Below are 25,221 nucleotides of genomic sequence, written 5' to 3'. Positions count from 1 at the left end.
TCAAATACAAATTTACACATGAATTAAGCTGTAAGTGGCATAAATGCTGAGAATAATTAAAGGACGATTATGGAGGAAGTGAATATGATAATGTTAATTGGATAGATAGGAAGTTAGTTAAGCAAAACGTATATTTTACGCTAAAATCCACCTTGCAATTTTGTTTATTTTTGGTCTGTTCCAGAACTGCAAGAATCTACTAATTTTTACTATTTTTTCCGATAACATAAAGGAAAAAAGGCTATCGTAGTAAAAAATAGTAGCTTCTTGCAGGTTCTGGAACAGAGCAATTGTTATTTTGTTTGTTCGAAAAAAAAAAAATGTATTTAAAATGTAAATCAATTAAAATTTTTTGTCAATTTTGTATTTCTTTAATTCATATTGAATATCGATATCGGCATGTCTTCTTTCGAACCCCACTATTCTGAGGAAGATTTCACCAACTTATTGGATCGCTGTTGTGCTGATGTATTGGTCAAAACTTCCGGTGGCTTTCTTGTTGGCATATTGTTATCTACCACTTTCTTGAGGCGTCAACGATGGCCAATTTTATTGGGTATGGGATTTGGAATGGGCTCTGCCTATGCAGAATGTGATAAGAAAATCCAACAATTAACCGATTCAAGAGGATTACAAGCAGACACTTGAAGAAATGAAAAACATATTGTGAAAACGGATTTATTGTTGTTGTAAGATATGTGTGGTAAAATAAATAAATAATATGAACAAAAAATCAATTTTAGAAAAGGAAAAAAAAAATGATTTGGTTAAATTTGCCAAGTTGGGTGATCATACGGAGGGAACGATGTGCCAATGTTTAGGGATTCGCAAGACACTGCAATGCATTGATGTGTTTTAGAGGTTCGTAAGTACAGAATATGTCTACGATATGTTGTAGCATTTTTTGCACAGGCCACCGGTTCTTTCGACAATTTTATTAAGTTCGCATCCAGCTAACTCTGGGATTCCACACGATTCGTATATCTCCATTGACCCTACACTACCAGACTTCATTATACCCTCCACCATAGGATGGTGGGTATACTAAGTTTGTCATTCCGTTTGTAACTACTCGAAATAATCATTGCAGACCCCACAAACTATATATGGCGAATAACAAAATTCCTTTACAATTCCATTTGAAAAAAATTAAAAATTATTTTTACGAGCACATCTACGATTTTTTGTACAGAGGTAAAGGAAAAAAATCCGGTTTCAAATCTGCTCGCGTTCACGAAATTGGCCAATGCGCGCAAAAGTTATAGCGGTTTTTATTCTCATATAAAGAAAAAATACTTAAAAATATCTTTTTTGTTGTTATGAGAAAATGTATGCATAAATCGTTAACAGCAGTCCATATCTATTCGTAGATGTTTAAATAGTTATTAAATTTATTATTATTTTCGCGGAAAGTCAACAAATAATAAAAAAATTTTGAAGTAAATCCAAATTATCCTGTCCCAGAATCCGTACAAACCCTCAAAAAATAAATTAAAGAATATATGCGGAATCTAGACAATGCGTAGAAAAATATGATACCAAATTTATAGAGATTGGGTACATAAAAAGAGAAAAACTTATTGTTGGAAAATATTGTTGCAAATATTTTTTTGGTTTGATTCTAAAAATTAGAAAAAAATATTTGGGAGTTCTCCAACTATTTTGCTAAAATCCCACAGAATAATGAATGTATACAGTTAAAACTTCATCAAAACATATGGTTTACCATCGCGAGAGTTTAACTGATTACTGTGATAACTTATAAGGGTAGGAAATTAAGAGTAACATTGAAATTACAATCATTCAATTAATATTATAATTAAAAAGCCTGTTATTCGCGAATTAGTTAAAGTCGGTTGATGCGCATCCGTTTTTGGATACAGCGAATCAATCTCTGTCAAAATTTATGCATATTTCGATGTTTCACTCAGGGGCCATTGTGTGCCACCAGTTGCATCATACACTGCAAGAAACCTTAAAGTTGGTAAAAGTCGCGCAATGTGCATACGATTTTGATGCGCATCCGGTTTCGTCAGCGCCTATCAAAAATACGTCCAAATATACCAATTTTAGTTAGATTCTTCAAGAACCGCGGATGTGCCTCCACATTCTATTTTTGGTGAAAAACCCATATTACACGCGAATCTCTGTAATTTATGACACGCGTTTTCGCAAATATTATAATCGCGTATAAAGGATTCCATTTACGTAAAAAAATTTCAAGAAAATCGCGGTTTAGTACGCGGATTTGTCGAAATAATTTTTTGCTGCTTTTCCTATTTTCAGGGTATCTATATCCGCGGTTTTAGTGGATGGATTCGATCGCGGAAGGTCTCATTAGAACCGTCGCGTAAAAAAACTAAATTCACGCGGGGTACAAAGGAAATTGAATTGCACTTGTAAATTTTAAACGCAAAAAATATGTTTTTTAAAAAAAATCACGCATCAAATATTGACATTTAGACTCCAATTACTAGGATGCTGTAAGGAGCACACTCATGAGATATGCATTAAACGACGTAGAATCACGAGTTTTATAATGCTAATGTGAGTTTTGAATATTATCTTGTTGCGCGTCCGAATTATTAAAACAATTCAAAAAACCCCGAAATTCCGGCTTCAAAATGTCAGCATCAATTTTAGGTGGATGCAGTGGATATATCGAAAAATGATACACTAGTATCATATTGCCCATGAAGTATTCTTTGAGTCTTTCTTTGGGCATATGTCTATAAAATGTAAGGTTAAGCCTAAAATCGGAAGGGAGCATAAAAAAACTTGTTGGCTTCAACCCATTTTTACCTATTTTTCCACATTGATGCCAACACAGCTTCCACGTAAATTAATGTTAATGGTCGACCTTATGGGATTCCTCCTAAAACACTTCAGTTTAAAGAATGTATATCATACTATATAGAATATGTTAACAGTTCGCGAATTCTGAAAGGGTGAAACTCGGATTCATCGATTGTAAAAAATTTTTGTTTTTCGCCATATATGTATTCTTGATCAGCGTGCAAGTCTACATCGATATAGCCATGTCCGTCCGTCTGTGAACATCACTCTATATTCCGAACGGATTGAAGTAGGTGGATGAAATTTTGGTAAAATCTATTATATATGTATGTAGGACTTTTGGTATTGAAAGCGGGCTATGTAGATCCACGTTTTCGTATAGACCCCATACAAAGTGACGAGTGACTCGTCTTCGTTTTAAGGAAATTTTAATATATTTGTCCCATTTGACCATCGAACTGGTTGTAATTTGGTATTTTGTGTCTCCAGAGGCTAAAAAATATTTCTACCAAATTTTGTTTATATAGGTCCACGTTTTGGTATAGCCCCCATATAAGGCCCCATATATAGTACGCGTCATTTTAAGATATTTTGAATGTATTAGTCCCATTTGGTCACAGAATCGGTTGTAACTTTTGCGTTTCAAGAGGCTAAGAAACATATCTACCATAAAATGTTTACATAGGTCCACGTATTGGTATAGCCCCCCATATAACGCCCCATATATAAAGGGTGTTTTTTTAAGCTAGATAGAACTTTAAATTGTAAAAAGTAACACAAAAAATTAAATTTTGATGAAACTTTTTTTTTTATTTGTTTCAGTATACTCTGACAAATCATCATGAATAGACTCACGCTTGAACAACGCTACGAAATTATCCAAATTTACTTTGAAAATCAGTCGTCGATTCGCGCAACTTATAGACGACTTCGTCATTTGTATGGCGCACAGTGGTTCAGAATCGTTTTTTCCTGGTCAACATTCTGTAACTTTTGAACGGATAGAGATATATTCATAATTCGTTTTTTGTTAGGCAGATAACACAATCAGCTTTCAGACGAATTAGAAGCGGTAAAGTTCGGTCCGGCAGCTGCAGAGAAATTCAAGGTCAAAGTTAAACTTTTGAGTTTTTTAACTATTTTTCATCAAAATATGAGTGTTTTTGTGGTTTTTATATCTTCCTATGTATTAAAGATGGTCAAACACCAAATTACCAAAATAATTACCAAAAAACTAAAAAAAAATTCGAAAAAATTTCGAAAAAAAAATTTCAAAAATTGGTAAAAAAATTTTACAAAAAAATTAAATTTTTTCAAAAATTAAAAAAAATTCTCCTTGGGTTTTAATAAAACTTATATAATTCGTATAAAAACTCATATACTCAAAAAAGTTGTAATTTGTGTCAAAAAACGGTAATTCATATGGAAACAGTATAGAAAAACACACATTTTTACCCATGTAATTTCAATAAATTGAAAAAAGTGTTAAACGGACGGAACGGGACGGCTACAAATGTTTATAACGAAAAATATAGGAAATGGAAAAAGACCAACATTTCTTATCTATCCCGGATAATGGAGGTTCCCGGATAATCGATTCACGGATAATCGAGGTTCAACTGTATATCATGTTGTGTAAACGCTACAGTAATTTACTAAAACGATTTTCAAAGTCCACAATCCTACCTACCTTACAAAAAACAGTGAATACAATAACTGTTATAGTTTCAGAGAAATAGCTTCGTCTTTCTCCAGAAATTTGCGAAAATTACGTATTTCTCCTTCCAATATTTGGGCCTAATTTCTTGGTCTCATTAGTTTCAATATGTTTACTATCGAATCCCATATAGAAATTAAATATCTTTGACAAAACAAAATTTTGATTTTTGGCCAGGAAAATCGATTCCTGAACCATTGTGTGGCGTACATAATCGTCCATCTGAACAAGCGCATTTTTGGCTTAACGGGTTTGTTAATAAGCAAAATTGCCGCATATGGAGTGAGATCAATCCACAAGAGACCCTACAGACTCCATTACATCCAGAAAAATGCACCGTATGGTGCGGTTTTCTCGCTGGTGGCATCATCGGACCTTATTTCTTCAAAAATGAGGCCGGAGCTCGCGTTACGGTCAATGGAGATCGTTACCGCACCATGATCAATGATTTTTTGTTTGAAAATATGGATGACATTGATACGGAGGAGATGTGGTTTCAACAGGATGGCGCTACGTGGCGAACGCAACCATCGACTTATTGAAATCAAAATTTGGCGATAAGTTGATTTCGAGAAGTGGACCTGTCAATTGGCCTCCAAGGTCGTGCGATTTGACACCTCTCGATTATTTCCTGTGGGGCTACGTGAAGTCACTGGTTTATGCTGATAAACCAGCAACAATTGATGCCTTGGAGGCCAGCATTGTTCGTGTTATTCGTGACATACGGCCAGCAGTGCTCGAAAAAGTGGCCAAAAATTGGACGTCCAGAATGCACTTCGTCAAGAACAGCCGCGGTGCCCATATGCCCGAAATCATTTTCAAATGTTAATGCCACGTATTGATCTTTCGAATAAAAAAATTTTTGATTACAATTTAATTTTTTGTGTTATTTTTTACAATTTCAAGTTCTATCGCGCTTAAAAAAACACCCTTTACATATTAAGCATTTTAATATTTTTTGAATGTATTAGTCTTATTTGAGCACCGAATTGGTGGTAATTTGGTATTTTGTGTCTCCAGAGGCTAAAAAACATTTCCACCAAAGTTTTTTTTATATAGGTCGACGTTTTGGTAGAGCCCCCATATAACGCCCCATATATAGTACGCGTCACTTTAAGATATTTTAAATGTATTAGTCCCATTTGACCACAGAATCGGTTGTGAGTTAGTATTTTGTGTTTCCACAGGCTAAGAAATATTTCTACCATAAAATGTTTATATAGGTCAATGTTTTGATATAGTCTCCATAGGACGATACCTCCCGATTTTCGGTATTTTGAAGGCTGTGGCCTCAATATTCCACCGAAATGGCTGAAATTTGGTGGTTAGTCTTCATTTAGGGTACAAAACATTCCATATGCAATTTGTCGGTATAGCCCCCATAGAACGGTACCTCCCGATTTTCGGTATTTTGAAGTTTGAGGCATTAATATTCCACCGAAATGGCTGAAATTTGGTTGTTAGTCTTCACTTGGGGTATAAAACATTCCATATGAAATTTGTCGGTATGTGTCACACGACCTCATATAGTCCCCATAGGACGATATCTCCCAATTTTCTGTATTTTTGAAGGTTTTAGCTATACTACCAGTTTTGAAGGGTTTATCCTCATTATAACACCGAAATGGCTAAAATTTGGTACATAGTCTTCTTTGTGGGTATACAACTTTCCACCTGAAATTACTCGGTATAGGTCCACGCCTTCATATAGCCCCCATACGACGAAATCTCCCGATTTTCGGTATTTTGAAGGTTTTAGCCTCATTATCGCAGCGAAATGGCTGAAATTTAGTCTTCGTTGGGTGTATAAAACTTTCCGCCGGAAATTTTTAGGTATAGGTCCACGCCTTCATATATTCCCCATAGGACGATACCTCCCGATTTTCGGTATTTTGAAGCTTTTAGCCTCATTATTCCACCGAAGTGTCTGAAATTTGGTATTTAGTCTTTTTCCGGGCTACACAAATTTCCCTCAGAAATTTGTCGGTATACGTGCATGTTTTGGAGGGTACCCCCATAGAACGGTATATCCCAATTTTCGGTATATTGGAGGTTTTAGCCTCATTATAACACGGAAATGGCTGCAAGATGGTACTTAGTCTTCGTTGAGGGTATAAAACTTTCCACCTGAAGTTTGTCGGTATAGGTACATGTCTTCATATAGCCCCCATAGAACGGTACCTCCCGATTTTCTACATATAGCTTGTTCTCCACCAAAATAGCTGATATTTGGTATTAAGTTTTTGATAGAGGTATGAAACATTCCAGCCGAAATGTGCCGGTATAGGTCGACGTCCTCAAATACCCCCATAGGACCGTACCTTCCGATTTACGGTATTTTGAAAGTTGTGGCCTCAATATACCACCGATATGACTGATGGGTGTATAAAATATTGCGGAAGAGAATTATCAGTATAAGCCCTTTTCTTCAAATAACCCCATAGAAGTGTACTTTCCGATTTTCGGTATTTTAAGGTTGTGTCATCAATATCTCATGGAAACGGATGAAATTTAATATTTAATCTCCGTTGGTGGTATAAAACTTCCCACCTGAAAATGGCCGGTATTGTTCCATGTTTTTATATACCCCCCATATAAGAATCCCTTCCAATTTTCGGTATTTTGAAAGTTTTAGCCACAATATTCAATGGGAATAACTAAAATTCGGTATTTAGTCTTCGCTGGAGTTACGAAACTTTTCTTCAGAAATTTATCGGTACAGGTTAACGTTTTATACAGCCTCCATACAACGGCGCTCCCGATGTTGTTAACTATCCAAATCCACAATATCCAGGTTTAGGTGTAGTCGGTTTTGTCCAATTTTATGTATTTCGCTCAATTCGGGCCGTACAGCTCTGACTTGGCACCCAATGACTTCTTTTTATTCTCACACATGAAGAAAGAAATGAATTTTTTCGCAGAAGATGATGTTGAAACTTTCAAAAACCATGTTTTTAAGGTATCTCATTCGAAGTGGAAAAAGTGCTTCGACAATAGGTTTGAGCGCTGGTAAAAGTGTATGTCAATTTAGAAAACAACAAAACTTGTTTTGATAATAAATATTCGGGTTTTCATTATTAAGTCAGGAACTTTCCTAGTAGCCCTCGTAGACATCGCTTAGTAAGCTCCAAGCTCTTAGCAAGATCCTGGAGCTTGGCACGCTCCAAAGTTTTTATCAAACTCACGGCGTCTAGAATGCGCCACTGTCTCAGCAAGCTCCAAGCTCATTTCCAGGTTGACGCTCATAGCCAGCTCCCACTAACCAAACTCAATCCCTATAGCACTGGAACATTTCAGAGCCGATCAACACACCCGATTATCCCTGAGTCGGCAACATCCGAATACTCCAAAGGGATATTATATTCCATTGAAATGGCTACAGCGGAAGGATAACACCAGAAGTTGAGGTGGGTGGATTAGCTTTCCTATTGCACCAGTCTGTTCCCTACAGACCTTTCTCACTTGAGCCTGGCTCTAATGACACATACATACATGGAAAGTATGGGGGGTAGCAGTCAGGTGTGGAACTGCCAAGGTTGAGTTTTTTAACGTATATATCCCGGCGATAAATAGTTGTACTCGAGGTAATAGAGGGATTAAAGCTCATCCTAAGTTGTGACATTCGGCCTTCTGCCCAGAGGATTATAGTGCTGACTTAGCAGATTGTTAACTCTACGTTTTGCACGGTCAATAAGGACGCCCCATTCACGTGATGAGCTTCGTCGAGTCAAACCCAGTGACTCCAGAGTCAGGGAGCTGACACTGGAAGTTACGAGGCTGGCCGGTAAGCATAAGCGGAACAAGAGCTAAATCATCTGAAGAGTTGCAACATTGGAGTCTGAAAAAGTGATTTGTGGGCAATGGTTAAGTCACTCGCGAATCCTGGAAAAAATGAACGTTGACTGAACCGAAGAGGTGCACAAGTTATTTTAATCGACAGTTTGTCAAGCACCCCGGGTGTGACAGGGCGAAGGGAAGAGTATTATTAGATTTCTTCCTGCCGAGGATGGTGTTCCGAATATTAGCTGCTAAAATATCAATGCTGAAATTCTGAAACAGTTGAATGAGCCGAGAGTTGAGTATCTCAATAAAGTTTTCAACCTGTCGCTAACAATCGTGCCGGAAGTCTGAAAAATGAGCTGAGTGAACCCGCTACTGCATCCAAGCAAGGATTCCAGCAAAGTTGAATCGTACAGAGCGATTATGTCACCTGTAGCAAAGACTCCTGAGACTTTACTCGTTGCCAGCTCGGAAATACCAACCCAGTTGCCGATTATCAGCATGGCCAGAGCACGACAACATCGCTGCATACCATATCCACACATATAAGCCGTGGACTCAGCCAGAACAAGCCGTGCGATAGGACAGTGTTGCTGGCGGTCGATTTATCAAAAGTCATTGATACAGTCAAGCACTTCACGCTTTTTGAAGATATTGAGCAGACTATCCTCTGGCCAAAATTGAAACGTTAGATAGGCAATTATATATGTGTGAACGCCAACCGTACAGTGAAACAGGGATTTCACCAAGGTCAGGTGATATTTAACCTCTACCTTTCCTTTATTGCCCCCTTTAGACGGCCTTGAGATTGTAACGTATGCGGATGATTGTTACGATCTTAGCGTCGGGTACCTTCCCTGATGTCATTTGGGAAAGCTTGAACTCCTATTTGCCTGATATTGTCACCTTTTCCACCTGCTAATAATATTCGCCATTAAATTTCCCGCCACTCTGTTCACCACATGGACTGCGGAGATGAGCACCGAGTTGAATGTCATGGTCGATGGTAGCAGAATCACAAGGGGCAAGCCGCAGTTGAAGAAATGGAGAAAAAATGGACAAATCAATTCAAATTCCAATCGCAAGTGGAAAAATTCGAGTTTCAGACTAACATGATGGGAATTACAAATGGAAAAATTCCATAGTTTGTTGTAAATTGCATACAATATTACCTCCCTCAGGTTTATCCAAAAATGTCAAACTATTTATACTGTGATTAGACACTTCGAGTACTCTGTGCTGTTTTTAGTCCCAATTTACATTGGCCGAGTTTACTTGCGGCAATTGTCATTTTGTAGGAGAGAGAGGTGAGGCATATGGTAACCCTTTGCCTCTCAGCACCCTCTCTCACCTACAAACTGACAATTGCCGCAAGTAAACTCGCCTAATGTAAATTGGGACTTACTTTTGTTTCTTTAAAAGATGAAACACCCACAGAACTTTTCGAATTAGTTGTCAATTGAAGGTAATTTACAATTTGACTTAAAATTAATTAATTGAAATTCCATTGACTAACTTGTTCATTGCACTTTCCATTTTCAATTCATTTGAGATGGATTGATTGGCCTCAAAAGCTGGAATTGTATTGTCAATTCACCTCATTGAGGTGGGCAAAAGATGTTTTGTTATTTTGCAAAGAAACAAAAATATTAAATTTCTTTAACCTATAGGGTGGTATTGTATAGCATGATGTATTTAAAACCACGCTAAAAATTTCCTCGGGCTGCTTTGAAGTAGTAGGCAAGATCGTACAATCATCCTTATACGTAACGATTTTAATGCCGTCTGGAGGGTGTGGAACACAGGAAAGGTAGTGGATAAACAGTTCCGGAGACATCACCCCACCTTGGGGAACTCACTGTTTCACTATATGGGACTTCGACTTATTGTTCCTGAATTTCACGTATGACTGGCATCCACACATGTAATTGATCATCAAACCTTTCAAACTTGGTGCGGAGTAAAATACAAGAGCTTTTCCTACTATCGATAAAAGCGAAATCGGCCTGTATGATTAACCCTTACTGGCTTGCTTGCCTGGCTACCCTAGCGGGAGCACCTGTCTTCTTCCAGTCTTCGGACACGATATGGATGGCTAGCGACAGGTTGAGAACTTTGGTGAGATGCTCGAATCCTGCCTGGTTCATCCAGCTGTTTCAGCTGATGGCATTTGCAACATCATCCTTCTTTCCAAGGTTCGAAAATGACTTGACCATAGCCTGATTCCGGCTCCAATATTGCAGCTCTTCAGCTGATCCAGCTCATCGATCAGCCTATTAACTGTGTCAGGTCCCTAATTCAGGTGCCAATCGGATTGGCTCGACGAAGCTCATCACGCTCATTTCCCAGTCCTGCTGCCTCAGTTGGGAAATTTGATATCCCATAAAATCCTTTCTGCTACCTGAACATCAAAAGGGTTGGTCAGTTCTCTGGGACGTGATTTTTCCCATGATTGATGAAAGTACGGCGTTCAGAGGTGATGAAATCGGGCGGTCTGCTGATGGAGACAAATATGGGATATAGTCTGACTCTAGAGAAACAACCGGTTGTCAGACCAGGTGACACGATGGTTATATCTAGCGTACTGTGACACTCTCTGCTGATTTTGGTAGGGGCGTCTTCATTGACCGTGCAAAACGTAGAGCTATCAATTTGCTCAGTAAGCTATATACCCCTCTGGTCGTTTCCGAGGCGCGAATGCCACAACTACGATGAGCATTGAAGACCCCAAGAACAGATGGTTATAACCTCCCAAAAGCGGGCTAATGGTGGGCCTAAAACCTGGAGTACAGCTACTTATGGGCGCTATGTATACGCTGAGGAACTCTACCTTGGAGGTTCTACACGCCCACACGTTCTATGTACGGTACATAGGTCTGTGTTGACCAGACTGGTGCAACAGGAAAAATAGAAAGAAATATCGGACGGTTCTATTGGAAGCAGTCATGTACTGACAATCCTCTGCCGGAATATTTTATATCCCCAAAGGTAAACGAGGCCTTATACCGACAATTAATTAGATTATTTTGGTAGGATAATGAGTCTAGAATCTTCAAAATACTTTGATCTAATTATACTCTCAGTTTTTAGGCTAAAGATAAGACCTTTGACCTAATGGTTTTGACCCCAAGTATGATTGGACGAAATTCGTTTCAGACAATTTGAAGTTGATTTAACCATGTCCGGCCGTCTGTCTGAGCGCGCACTATAACACTCGAACAGATCATCCGATTTGATTCAAAATTGGGGTATCGTATGTGTATTTTGTTCAAACTTACTTAAAGTTCGAAGGTAGGCCCACTCTATCCGGTTCCTCCCACACAAAAGCTAAAAATGGTGCACACGATAACTCTCGAAGGGAGTAACCGAATTGGTCAAAACTTTGCATATGGTAATATTACTTCCAGGCAAAGATCAGGTTTGAATATGGTCTAAATCGGTATACGCCTTCGTGTACATCCCACACAAAATTTAGAAGGAGTACAGTTTAAGGACTCGTGTCGGATCGTTTTGAATTTTGTTGCAACAAGAATTTCTTGCAGGCCCTGTTACGACAGCCTAATTTTTTTCGGGGCAAGTCCATACTTCTTGAGATAATGACCCAAAAGAGCTTGCCGGCACCAACTATACTGGGTAAGTAGTATGTGAGATAACCCTAGAAGGGAGAAACCGATTTGGTTCAAACGTATTTCTTACCAGTAGTGCGATTCTGTAACTCCTTAACGACAGAATTAACGACGAATGTCGGTAGTTAACGATAATTTTCGGTAAGTGCTATTCTGTAACCAATTTTAACAGTTTTTGTCGGTAAATTTTGTCGTTAATTACCGAAAATTATTGTTAAGTTAACAACCAAAAAAAAGTAGTTGTTAAGTCTTAACGACAGTAAATTATTGCAATATTTTGCTGAATTCTTTTAACAACGGCGTTTTATATGAACATATGCTATGTCAATAAAGACGGTACACAAGGTATATTCCGCCTTATTGAGAAAAATCTTTTTAAGGCATTTACATAAGGGTTAACTATGTAGGATAACAGAGGGAAGCTTCGCCACTGTTGTGCTTTCCCCGGCGCCGATTTTATTTAAGCTGCATAAAGATCACCAAAGAGAAAGTTGTAGATCTTCGATCAACTCATAACTTTCCCTTGGAAGATCTACATGTAGCATCAATTAAATCGGCGAAGGCGCAACATTGGCGAAGCTGCCCCATGCTACTACTCTACGTATGAAGACTACGCTAACCTTTGTTTTACTTATTAAAAAGGAAAAACGTTAGCTAATGCTTCAAAAGAACTCAAGTGTGGTACTGCTATGTAAGACCTATACCAATGTCCTTAACACTATCTTTCTAGGAGGCGCGTGACGTGAATAAAATAGTACGTGACACGTGAAGAGTATTACTATAACCTACTTTGTTCTGTGATGATCTCATAGATTTAAACCCAGCATCACTAACAATCAGAATGCTAAACATGGCGTATAAGCTTGGATTTTCGAACTTTTCATACTCTCCGCTATGATAAATTTTTTTAATGTGGGCGTGAATTGAATATGTGAATATATAAACTCAAATGACGGTAACGTGGATCCACAATCACTGAAGGGGCTTAAGTCATGTCAAATATCACAGCTGAATTTTGATACAGAGCGCCACAACCCAAAATATGATCCCAACTTTTAAATAAAAAATACAACTGCGCCTTTAAAAAGATTAATGGTGGTTTTATCACTTTTATTACTTTTAAATCACACACACAATAAAACCATATTAAGAAATGCTTCATTACTGGCATCCGTAGCCATCCAAAAGACACACATTTGAGCCACATTCCTTCAAAAGTCTGAATTATTTCCTTCTTAAACGCTTCATGTTTTGTATTCGCGACGAAATAATGTTTTCAGCTTCAAAATATATTTTAATTAATATAAAAATATAATATTTGACATTTCCTTCCAATCGATATTCGTCGGTATGAGTTAACGATTTCTACAATCGGTAACATAAAGTTACAGAATAGGACATTCGTTAACTCAACCGAATATTTTCGTTAACTACCGATGTCGGTTCGTTATTAAAAAAAGTTACAGAATCGCACTACAGAGCTCTAAAATATTCGATCGAATTCTACTCGCGAATGAAACTCGCTCGAATTCGAGTATACTCTATTTTTCTTCATCACTCACAAAGAATATTTCCGATTTGCTCGATTTTATTCGCAAATGAAAAGTACTTGCGAGTACTTGAACTAGAGAGTACAAGTTTTGAATGAAAATACGAGAGAGAGTTAAAATGCTCGAAATAGAGTGAGAGTAAAGTCGAGTAAAATCGAGTGAAAATGAATTATTCTATGGCCATTTGGGTGACACAGGAACACCCTGTGTATGGGTGTGTGTGTGTATTAGCGAACAGGTTTTGATGTTGCTGTGACTGAACGTGGGAAGGACAAGTTGAGAGGGGAAGTTCGGTGATGATTGTTCGAAGGTTCGGAGGAGGTTGTTCGGAGGTTCGCTCGATTTTACTCTTAGAGTAAACTCTAAAGGTAAGGTTACATTAGGCAAATACTTGTTTCAGCGGCCGGCAATGTGCGCAGGAGGTTGTTAGGTTCGTATGAGGTTGTTCAGAGGTTCGGAGGAGGCTGTTCGGAGGTTTGGAAAGGGTTGTTCGGAGGTTCGGATGAGGTTCGCTCGATTTTACTCTTCGATTAAACTCTAAAGTAAGGTCACATTCACATTGGGCAAATATTTGTTTCAGCAACCGGCAATGTGCTCTTACTGAGAGCAAAATTTCAATGTATTATTTACGCTCACATGTTCTCAGTAAGTGCACACTGCCGGTCGCTGGAGCAAATATTTGCCTACTATATTTCGAGCATTATGACCCCAACACTTATTTTTAAACCCAAATAGAACAAATGGGTGGAGATTTAACTTCTTTTAGAACATGTACTCTTCGAGTACTCCCACTTGCGAACTAAATCGAACAAATCGGACTTTTTGCTCGCACTCGCGATTAAAATCAAACAAATCGGAGCTCTGTTTCTTACTGACTCGGATTATGTACGAATATTAACTACATCGGACCACACTTTCGGTACCTCCCATACAAAGTTTGGAAAGAGTGGAGCTTAAGGACTTATCTGGGATCATTTTATAATGTTTGGCATCGTGTTGTGAATGCGGCACTGGTTATGGCGGTACACTTTTTTTCGGGGCATGTCCATACTTCCTGAGAAATTGGACAGTAGATAGGGAAAGTGTCCCAACAAACGATAACTATAAATTTTTCTGATATAATTCGAATCATTTTAGTTGTAATTCGAGAATTCAATTTGTAATTCGTAACATTTTATTTGTAATTCGAGAATTCCATTTGTAATTCGAAACATTTTAATTTGAAATTCGAATTATTCCATTTGTAATTCGAATTATTAAATTTGAAATTCGAATTATTCAATTTTAAATTCGAATTATTCAATTTGAAATTCGAATTATTCTACACCATTTTCACAAGAATTTCAGTTGTAATTTGATTATTTCATTTGAAATTCAAAATATTTAACTTGTAATTTGAGAATTTCAATTGAAATTCAAATTATTTCATTTGTAATTTGAATTTGTTTTCATTTGTAATTCTATTTGTAATAATTTTTCTATTTGTAAATACACATTTTTCAGATGTAATTCGAAACATTTTAGTTGTAATTCGAGAATTCTATTTGTATTTCGTAATATTTTTTCCAATTATTCTATTGTAATTCGAATTATTCTTCACCGTTTTCACATGTAATTCGAAACATTCCAGTTGTAATTCGGGAATTCCAGGGTTTAAAATGCTAACGCCAAATTAGCAAAAGTACCGAATATTTGCAGCTTTGCCTGCTAAAATTTCTTCGAAATATCTTTAGCAACAATGAACAACGGCAACATGTAGCAACAAATTTCACAAAAATATTGCTAGCGATGCTGATCCTATTTGATATTGTTCCTTTAATAAAAAAGCATCGGACACGCATACTCATATTTTGCAGCACACATGATCAACACATATCAGAAAAGAGAATAAGCAACAAAGTTTCAACGGCTTAGCCATGTTTTCAGCAAACAATTGTTTTTGAGATCAGGGTTACCAGTGTAATGCATTTAAAATCACGATATAATTAATTCCACTTTTTCGTTCAAAGGACATATGAATTTTTTGTGAAGCCGTTCAAAATATATTTTTTATTTTTAAACAATAATAAATAGTATTCTTTAGGTTCTACCATATGATGGGAGCATTTTGACATTAAATGACATCTTTTTTATTACTGCGTTGGCAACTCTAATGACAAAAAAACACCCTCTCTGGCTAATTCGCTGCGACGAATGGTCAGCCGACTCCTAAATACAGTTAGGCAAGAAATGTATTGCAAAAACCAAAATTGTAGAAAATTTCATATTAATTGTTCGTTTATGGCAACAAATTATGTAAAAACTATACGGTTTTTTGTGCAAATCTCTTGCTATAGGTCCTTCCAACAATATTCTGTCAAAATATGCAAAGGTTATTTGCGATTTATAAAAAATGCGGTCAAAAATAAGAATTAACTACTACTTGGGGGTGACAATAAAAGTATTGCAAAAATTACCAAATCGATGGTTTCTTCGAGAATTACCAAAGGTGTGTTCCTTAATCCACTTTGGACATTCATTGGAGCATTAATGAGCTTAGTTAAACCAAAAATTTAGGTTCGGTATGTTCCACTCTAAGGATACTGGTTCCCCGATTTTTAGTAAATCTTGATCCTACGTTGGAGAATGTTTTTGGAGTTTTTTGTTAAATTGGACCCAAACATTTTATGAGGGTTGATATCAGGATGTTGACCCGATGTATTTAAGAGTTTTGTGTTGTTATATTACATCGGCAATTTACACAAATAAGATTAAGATGTCATTATGTGGTCTTTGGAATGGTGGTAGTTGACTTTGTTTGAGCTTTCGGGATCTATTTTTCTGACTTTCAGACTAATGACTATTTAATATTTCTTAATGATGTCAATGGGGATGTCTTCCCAATCATTATTTTATCCGTGAACCCAATTTCGCATACTATTTTCCATGGTAAAGAATATAGTACTCAAATATTCGGTATTCCAGCTTCTCCAGTAGCGGTTTAATTTCCATATTTGATGGGTTTTATTGGATTTGGCGCAATTTTTTGGATTTATTGTGATAGCAGAGGATAATATCTATCCACTTAGTCAAAATTAAATCATATCAATACCATTGAGAGACGAAATAGTGCTCTGTCGTAGGTCGTTCCAAAATTCTATACTGGTGTCAATTTTTTCTATATACTTTCCAGAGGTATTTCGATGTTCTCAAAGCCAAAATCGGACTGTTTTGCATTGTTCCATTATCCTACAATACATATTGAGTCAAATATTCATTCTTTGCCTACTTGTCTGTGGCCTATTCGTCATGGTTTATTGTTAATATGGTCCCATGCGTTTTTTACCTGTCTGAAGACCCTCCATGACGGCATTTTTTATCACTGAACTTTATTACATTCAATACTGTTAGTGTATTATAAGCCGCAAAAGTCATAAAAATGCATAATGACCTCAAAAATTTGCAAAAATTGTATAGTTTTATAGTACTGATTTTCCCGTTGCAATACTTTTATTGTCACCCCCAAGTAGTAGTTATTTCTTATTTTTGACCGTATTTGTTATAAATCGCAAATAACCTTTGCATATGTTGACGGAATATTGTTGGAAGGACCTATAGCAAGAGATTTGCACAAAAAACCGTATAGTTTTTACATAATTTGTTGCCATAAACGAACAATTAATATGAAATTTTCTACAATTTTGGTTTTTGCAATACATTTCTTGCCTAACTGTATGTAGCCTGGTTGTCGATTATGCCTAACGAAAAAAAGATTAGGCGTAAAAAACGAAATAAGCAAAAATGTACAAAAATAAATATGCGTTCGGTTGCTTATTTAGCCGTGTGTGTGAATATTGTGTAGCAGTAGAAGTGTACAGCTAATGCTAATGTTTTTAGATGCTGGCTTTTAAACCCTGGGGAATTCTATTTGTAATTCATAACACTTTATTTGTATTTCGAGAATTCCAATTGTAATTCGAATTATTCTATTTGTAATTCGAGAATTCCATTTGTAATTCGTAACATTTTATTTGTAATTCGAGAATTCTATTTGTAATTTGAAACATTTCAAGTGTAATTCGAATAATTCCATTTGTATCTCGAATTATTCTATTTGTAATACGAATTATTCCATTTGTAATACGAATTATTCCATTTGAAATTCCAATTATTCTATTCGTAATTCGAGTTATTCTATTTTTAATTCGAATTATTTTATTTGTAATTCGAAGTGTTTTATTTGTAATTCGAATTATTCCATTTGTAATTCGAATTATTCTATTTGTACATAAAAGAACCTTCTTTAATTTAGCCCCAAATAAACCATTAAAATTTGTATCATTCCAAAACAGCTTCCCTTCATTTGTTATTGAAGTATCCAACAACGACTCCCATGCATCAACTGTAAATAAAGAGGGTTTTCACACGATAAGGTTTGCCTGCTCAAAAATGCGTTGTCCGTTTTGGTTCTCATTCGTTAATTGTGTCAGTGTTGAAACAAAATGTGGAAGTAAGTGAACGAAAACGTACATAAAGTACCATACATACAACACTAGCATGTAAGATATTATCTACCTGTTTCATCATATTTTTTACAAATAAAGGTGTTCTTCAAAACATGACTTCTATGTACCTGTAATAACAAAGGTATTTCCCTATTTCATAAAAATCTTTCTTGAAAAATTTACGCTGGTAACGCAGGTATCATCTTACCTTCAGGTGGTAAGAATTATTACATTATTTTTTACATGGCATGCGCGCATGAGGCAACAATTTTAACAACGCATACATTTTACCCAATTTTATGGGATTCACAAGAATTACTTTTTTAATTTTCAAATACAATACACACATAAACCTTTTTGGTACAATTATGTAAAACCGTACTTCTTTTTGTTCAAAAAGTACGCTTGTATACAATGACTTCATAAACGCAACACTAGATGTGAAAATTACGAATGAGAGTCAAAACGGAAACCACGTTTTTGAGCAGTCAAACCTTATCGTGTGAAAACGTTCAAAGAAAATACACAGCTGATAAAAAAAACAGATGAAAAAAGAAATAACAAAAACAAAACACAATGAGAAGAACATTTGGAAACAATAACAAAGATAAACGAGAAACAGCAACCAAATTCTACTTCACTCTCCCATAGAGAGTCTCAATTCAATTAAAAATTATACAATTTGAGAGGCAACCCCATAACAACAATAACACCAAGCAGGGATGGAAAATTCAGTACAATAGTACTTTTTTCAGTACCATTTCACTATAAAAAGTACCGAAGTACCCCCGCGGCCAATTCAGTACCATTTCCATACTCTAGTCTAGAAAAATTTTATTTGGAATTAAAACTGCAAAATTAAAGATTAAAATTATAATAAAATTATAGAAGTACATTCCAATACGAGAATCTGCAACTATCGACAGTCTATTATTGTTTTGATTACTGACGAAAAACAAAGTTTACATTGGCCACCAAAACATTTTTTTTGGACTATCTGTCACGAATTATTTAAAAAGAAAGTCATTAGTTCAGAGTTCAATATAAATAAGGCTTTACGACGGCGATCAAAACGATAGTCGGACTATTGATAGTTTGCCAGCTCCAGGCTATTTAAAACGAAAACAAAGTATCTAATTTCAGTAATTTCGATGGGATACTTAGGATAAATCTTTTAAAATACCGTTCTATTAGGGCTATATCAGAACGTAAACCGGCACTGACAAATTTCTGGGGAAGAGTTTAGTGGCCCCAACGAAGACTAAATACCAAATTTCAACAATTTTGGTATGATAATATGGCTCAAACCTTCAAAATACCGAAAATCGGGAGGTACCGTTGCACGATGGGGCCAATGACAGGTTTTCGAGGCAACAAATCACTGGGGTAAGCTAGACCTTCCAAATTTTGTACAGATGCTTATAATGGGCTTAGAAACTAATATGCCAAATTTGGTTAATATCGGTTCATATATACATATAGCTCCCGTATATATGTTCCCCCGATTTCAAGCAATTGATGGACCAAACACGCAAATTCTGCCCAATTTTTATGCGATTTGGAAAATACCACGGAATTAGGACTACAAATAAGTTTGCCAAGTTATATTGAAATCGGTTCAGATTTTGATATTGCTCCCATATATATTTTCGCCCGATTTTAGGTATTTGGTGCACCAATCCCGCTATGTATGTCCAATCTTAATGAAATTTGAAATGTGCGACGGATTTTGGTCTAGAAACATTTTTGACAAATCATATTGAAATCGGTTCAGAATTGGATATAGCTCCCATATATATGTTCGCCCGATTTAAATGACCAAGCATGCAAATTCCATCAAATTACAATAAAATTTGGAAAATGTTACGGAATTCGGATACAAATAAGTTTGTAAAGTTATATTGAAATCGCTTCAGATATAGATAAAGCTCCCCTATATACATATGTTAAAATTTCATGGTTTTGTCTGTGGTTTGTTATAAGTTAATAAAATGAGGTTCCATGATGTAAAAATCGGCTAAGATTCCGCCACAAAAGCCAAAGTTTGTCTGCGATATTTTTGAAATTATATATTATTATATATGTATTATTATATACGTACATTAAATTTTTTCCGAAATCCAATTGATAACATTAATGAGTTTCCGATTATTCTCCAACCAAAACATAAAAATGTCCATATTTTTAAGGATTACGACATCTGAAATCAGATTTTTATGAAAAGGCGCAGATTTTTTTTTTTTTTTTTTTTTGGAGTTATACTCCAGAGAACATATTGATAACAAAGCAAAATACTCCAAAAAGACATCACATCTTACCTCAAAAATACATTTACCACACATAACATTTTTATTATTTGTTAACACAATCTTATTTTACATACCAATTAAAGAGCTTTCCATGTTTAAAAAATATAAAAACGTTGAAATGTTCCTTTTGGCGCATAAAATGCTTTCAGTACTTATTTATAATGAATGTCGGAAAACGATGCATATGAAAATATGTCACCATTGTCAGATCAGTATGTCGCTATGTGATGTTACCAGATTGATTTATTTTTTTATTTTTAGTGATTCAGAGTGTTGGCAATCGAAATCCGTTATCATTTTCTTCAAATTGTTAACTTCAAAAATTGACTTTTTGCCTCGAAAACCTGCTATTGGCCCCATCGTGCGTTGTATGGGAGCTATATCAAAACGTGAACCGATAGAGCCCATTTGCAATACCAAACTTCCTAGGAGAACTTAAAGATTCTGTACCAAATAAAAAGCTCAATATTAAATATTGAGTGCTGTATATAGAATTCAACAGACGGGTCTCCCACGAATATTTCGATGTTTTACAAACAGAATGACAAAGTTAATTATAACCTCCAGCATGGTATAAAAAAATATACCATTTTGGAACATTCTTTAGATTTCATAGATTTAAGCCTTTGTTGTTGTTTTTTACTGAATAAAAAATGTTTATATTTTTTCCTTAAAAAATAATAAAAATTACCATTTCACTGAAAAAAGTACCATTTTAGTACTTTTTGAAATTTTCATTTTTCCATCCCTGACACCAAGAGATTTCAAGAGAATGCGGGAGAGTCATAGAGCACCCCATACTTTTGGTCGGTTGGTCAGAGGAAAATGTTTTGTTTTTGTTATGGGTGGGTTAAGGGGTGGTTGGGGCGCTTGTTTTGGTGTGTTTGTGTACACGGTTGCCACAGTTGGTAGAATATTACCAAATTTGGTAACTTTTTATAGGGTTGGTAATTTGGTAACTTCGTTTTTGGTTTGGTAACTTTTTTAAGGCTTGATTGAACAAACTATAAATGCTCTGTTCCAGAACCTGCATGAAACTACTATTTTTTACTACGACATTTGTATATCAAGTTTGTCATTCGGTTAGTAGCTCATCGAAATAATCATTTGCGACCATATAAAGTATATGTGTATATTCTTGATCGGCGTAAAATTTTAAGTCCGACTGTTGTAATCACGCTAACTTCCGAATGAGTTGAGCTACAGCTGAAATTTCCTACAAGTGTTTTTGGTCTGAACTTAGATCAAGTGCGAAGATGGGATATATCGGTCCACGGTTTCATATAGCCTCCATATAACGGTATCGCCCGATTTCCGGTATTTTGACGTTTTTAGGTACATGATCTGGTCGAATTAGTTTTACTTTGGCATTTAGGGTTTCTAGTCATCAAGAAATTTCTCCACCATAAGTTATTGTTATAGGTCCACGGTTGGGTACAGCCTCCATATAGCGGTACCGCTCGATTTCAGATATTTTGACGTTTTTAGCCACATTTTGATATTTAGGGTTTCCAGTGACCAAGAAACTTCACCACCATAAATTATGGGCATACGTCCACGTTTTCTTGTAGCCCCCATATAGCGGTACCATCTGATTTCCGGTATTTTGAAGTTTTTAGCTACATGTTCCGGCCGAATAGACTATAATTTGGTACTTAGGGTTTCCAGTGGTCAAGTGACTTCTCCAGCTAAAATTTTGTGCATGGGTACTTTCGCAACAAAAAGAAAACTTATAATTCCATATTACCTCAGAGTATTTTATGGTAGAGGGTATAAAAAGTTTGGTCCGGCCGAACTTAAAGCTTCTTAACTTGTTTCCTTTATGTTATCGACAAAAATAGTAAAAATTAGTAGATTCTAGCAGTAATGGAACATACCATTGGTTTTCAAAATGTAATAGGGTCTACTCATGAAATTCGAAACATCGAAATTTGCTACCATAAAATACTTCTTTTCATCGTAATCGTGTAATAACAATGACCTGCGACAGTTCAGTATGCTTTATATTTGCATTTTGGTTCAAATTTGTTATATTTTCGAGGATTTTTAAAATGTATTTATGTTTTTCCTGAGAAAATTTTTAGAACGACCCCATAACAACAATGTTGTTTTTGTAAATTTGTAAGTTGTTGTAATTCAAGCATTTACCTTATATAAATATGCCTTGATCTAGAATATACAAACATTTTACAGGGTTTCCGATGCATAGTTTGATGTGTAAAAAATGAAATGGAAAATTTAATTTGTTGGTAACTTTTTGGTAACATTTTCGGAAAATTTTGGTAGAAAATTTTTTTACCCGGTGGCAACCGTGTTTGTGTACTGTTGGATGAGAGAACGAAATTAAGAAGAGATAGAGAGAGCACAACTTATCCACATTTCTGTGTATTTTTCAGGGAGTTTGGCGATCTTTGCCGGTGTAGAAACAATTTTTCCTACAGTACCACACGGAACGTATCTGAAAGTAACACGTTTTTGTATTCGAAGCGTTTTTGAATTTTGTTTTCCAACCATCGACTAACGACGCGTATGAATACTACACATTAAAAGCGCATCTAAAAAAATCAAAAATAAATGTATTAAACGATAAATTGAAAATTGTGAAGAAGATAATAACAACAAAAATAAAATCAGCCACATTAAAACCCCCCATCAGAAGTGTTGAAGAAAGTGAATGAAAACGCCGGAATTTTTTCTTTTCTGGTACATAATGTTGGTTTTTGTTCTAATTTTATTCCCTTATAGTGCTTTTGTTGTTGTAATTATTGTGTTGTTGCTGCTATTTGTATGCAAAATAATATTCATTATACAAAATAAGAAGAGAAATAATAGTTCTATTATCACATGGCTTGGCTGGCAAGAGATAAAAATGAAGAAAAAAGAAATTGTTGTATTTTGTTTTATTGCCCCCAAGAATTAGCAGCATTTTTATCTGAGATGCAAAAATTGTCGCCATCCATCCAACAGATGTATACTACCATCAGATGCAACACAGTGTTCTTGAGATTTGCATTCAAACTTCAACAGATAACGGCCAAACGTTCTAAAACGGAAGTTGTTCTACTCGATTTGTGTTCGTGATTAAATCGACGAAAAAAATTACAAGAAATAAAGTGAAAATAGTGAAATTAATTTCAAAATGAAGTGTGGCTGTTTTCCTACAAAGAAAAAACGTATCTGTAAGATACCCATTGAAATAAATTCAATACAAACAAAAACATATTGAATAGGAATATGTTGAAAAGCAAATGAAAATTAATAAATGTTTCCACAAAATGCCCAAAGTGATGAAAGAAATATTAACAAGTTAATGTTGCCGGTGTTTTTTTATGGTGTAGAAATATTAATTATTACTTCAGTGTCACTATGATTTTGGTTGTAATTTAAAATGAAATTGTTTAAAATTCAATTCCCATAGTTTTTTATTGTTTGTGTAGACAAAATATGTAATAAGAAGTACCAAAAATGGTTATTCTGGTTCTGGAACATAGTCTGTATTATTTTACTAATAAAATAAGAACAACAAACTTAATGTTAAATTATACATAAGTGGTTTAAAGCCTTGAGAAATAATGCAATAAATCTGTATCTTAAGCTAAAATTCGATAACCTTCGGAATGCATTGGTACATATCGTGACTAAACCAAATTAGAGCACGCTTGCGGCTATTTCTCAAAAATAACACTGTGATACAAAGGTTGACAAAAAATGTTTGCAGGTGTTCTGAAGCATAATTTCTGTTTTGTGGGAGTCCATTGAATGCCAAAACTCCTTCTGAGGTCATGTTACTTACTTACTTAGCTGGCCCATTACAGAACATTTGTTCTATAGGCCGAACTAAGAAAAGATCTCCAATTCTCTCTATTTGTTGCTTCGCTTTCTGGAATACCGCGCCTTTTCATCTCATCATCCACTTGTTTGCGCCATCTATTCCTTGGCCTGCCAATTCTGCGTGCACCGCCAAGCGGTCCGTGTTTATACACCTTTTTAGCGGGGTCATCATCGCTCATTCTTATGATATGGCCTAGCCAACGCAATCGCTGTATCTCGATACGTTTAACAATATTGATGTCGTTGTACAGCAGATACAGCTCGTGGTTCATGCGACGTCGATATTCATCGTCAACGCAGATTGGTCCGTAGATCTTTCGAAGAATATTTCTCTCAAACATACCAAGCACTGCCATGTCTGCTTGCGCAAGTACCCAGGCTTCGGAGCCATACATCAGCACGGGTAGTATCAGTGTTTTGTAGAGCGTTATTTTTGTTTGACGAGATGTGGCTTTGTTTTTAAACTGCTTACTTAAACCAAAGTAGCATCTGTTGGCCAATACAATTCTTCTTTTTATTTCACAACTGATGTCGTTTGTTGTGTTTACGGAGGTGCCGTGGTAGACGAAGTCTTTTACTACCTCAATATTATAGGAACCAACTTCCACAGTCGGTCCGAGCTCAATGGACGCATTGCGCGTCGACACCATCAACTTGGTCTTCTCACCGTTTACCGCCAGACCCACTTTAGCAGATTCTCCTTCGACCTTCATAAAGGTATCAGTTACTTCTTTTACTGATCGGCCTATGATGTCTATATCATCAGTATAAGCAAGTAACATGTGACTATTGGCGTAGATTGTGCCACTTCTTTTGACGTTTGCCTCTCGTATAACCTTTTCCAGCAGGATGTTAAAGAGATCACACGAAAGGCGGAGAGGTTCTTTCCTATTTTAACTGAGGACCTCGTGTCAGTTAAAGTCATTTTGCAAAGCCGGATGAGCTTTGCGGGGATACCAAATTCAGACATGGCTTGGAATACCTTTGAACGCAGCGGGCTGTCGAAGGCTGCTTTATAATCGACAAAAAGGTGGTAGGTGTCGATCTGTATCTCTTGGGCCTTCTCCAGGATTTGCCGCAGGGTAAATATCTGGTCAATGGTGGACTTGCCAGGTCTAAAGCCGCATT

The 25,221-nt window shown here is 36.0% G+C and overlaps 1 protein-coding gene and 1 long non-coding RNA gene across 26 annotated transcripts in view; both read left to right on the top strand.

The window, feature by feature from the left end:
- Nucleotides 1-25,221, top strand: part of LOC141405841 (guanine nucleotide exchange factor DBS) — a 457,151-nt gene that overhangs the window by 69,581 nt on the left and 362,349 nt on the right. For 5 of the 25 annotated variants that reach the window (XM_073990612.1, XM_073990614.1, XM_073990605.1 and 2 more), the window contains exon 1: nucleotides 22,658-22,965. The exons of 15 other annotated variants lie outside the window; for them this stretch is intronic. Coding sequence is in view for 4 of the 10 variants with exons in the window: in XM_073990615.1 (XP_073846716.1) it covers nucleotides 23,402-23,441 (40 nt within the window). In the remaining 6 variants the exon portion in view is untranslated. Of the gene's footprint in view, nucleotides 1-22,656; nucleotides 22,966-23,149; nucleotides 23,442-25,221 lie in introns of those variants that run through there. 5 more of the 25 variants (XM_073990615.1, XM_073990610.1, XM_073990611.1 and 2 more) reach the window with 3 other exon arrangements.
- Nucleotides 17,873-18,411, top strand: LOC141405843 (uncharacterized). Its single transcript, XR_012413271.1, has 3 exons — nucleotides 17,873-17,958; nucleotides 18,053-18,095; nucleotides 18,354-18,411. It is a non-coding gene; the product is annotated as an uncharacterized lncRNA (long non-coding RNA).

Source organism: Musca autumnalis, unplaced genomic scaffold (genome assembly GCF_047663935.1).
Source record: "Musca autumnalis isolate F117 unplaced genomic scaffold, ASM4766393v1 scaffold_5, whole genome shotgun sequence".
Taxonomy (NCBI): domain Eukaryota; kingdom Metazoa; phylum Arthropoda; class Insecta; order Diptera; family Muscidae; genus Musca; species Musca autumnalis.
This window is presented reverse-complemented; position numbering and strand designations above follow the sequence as displayed.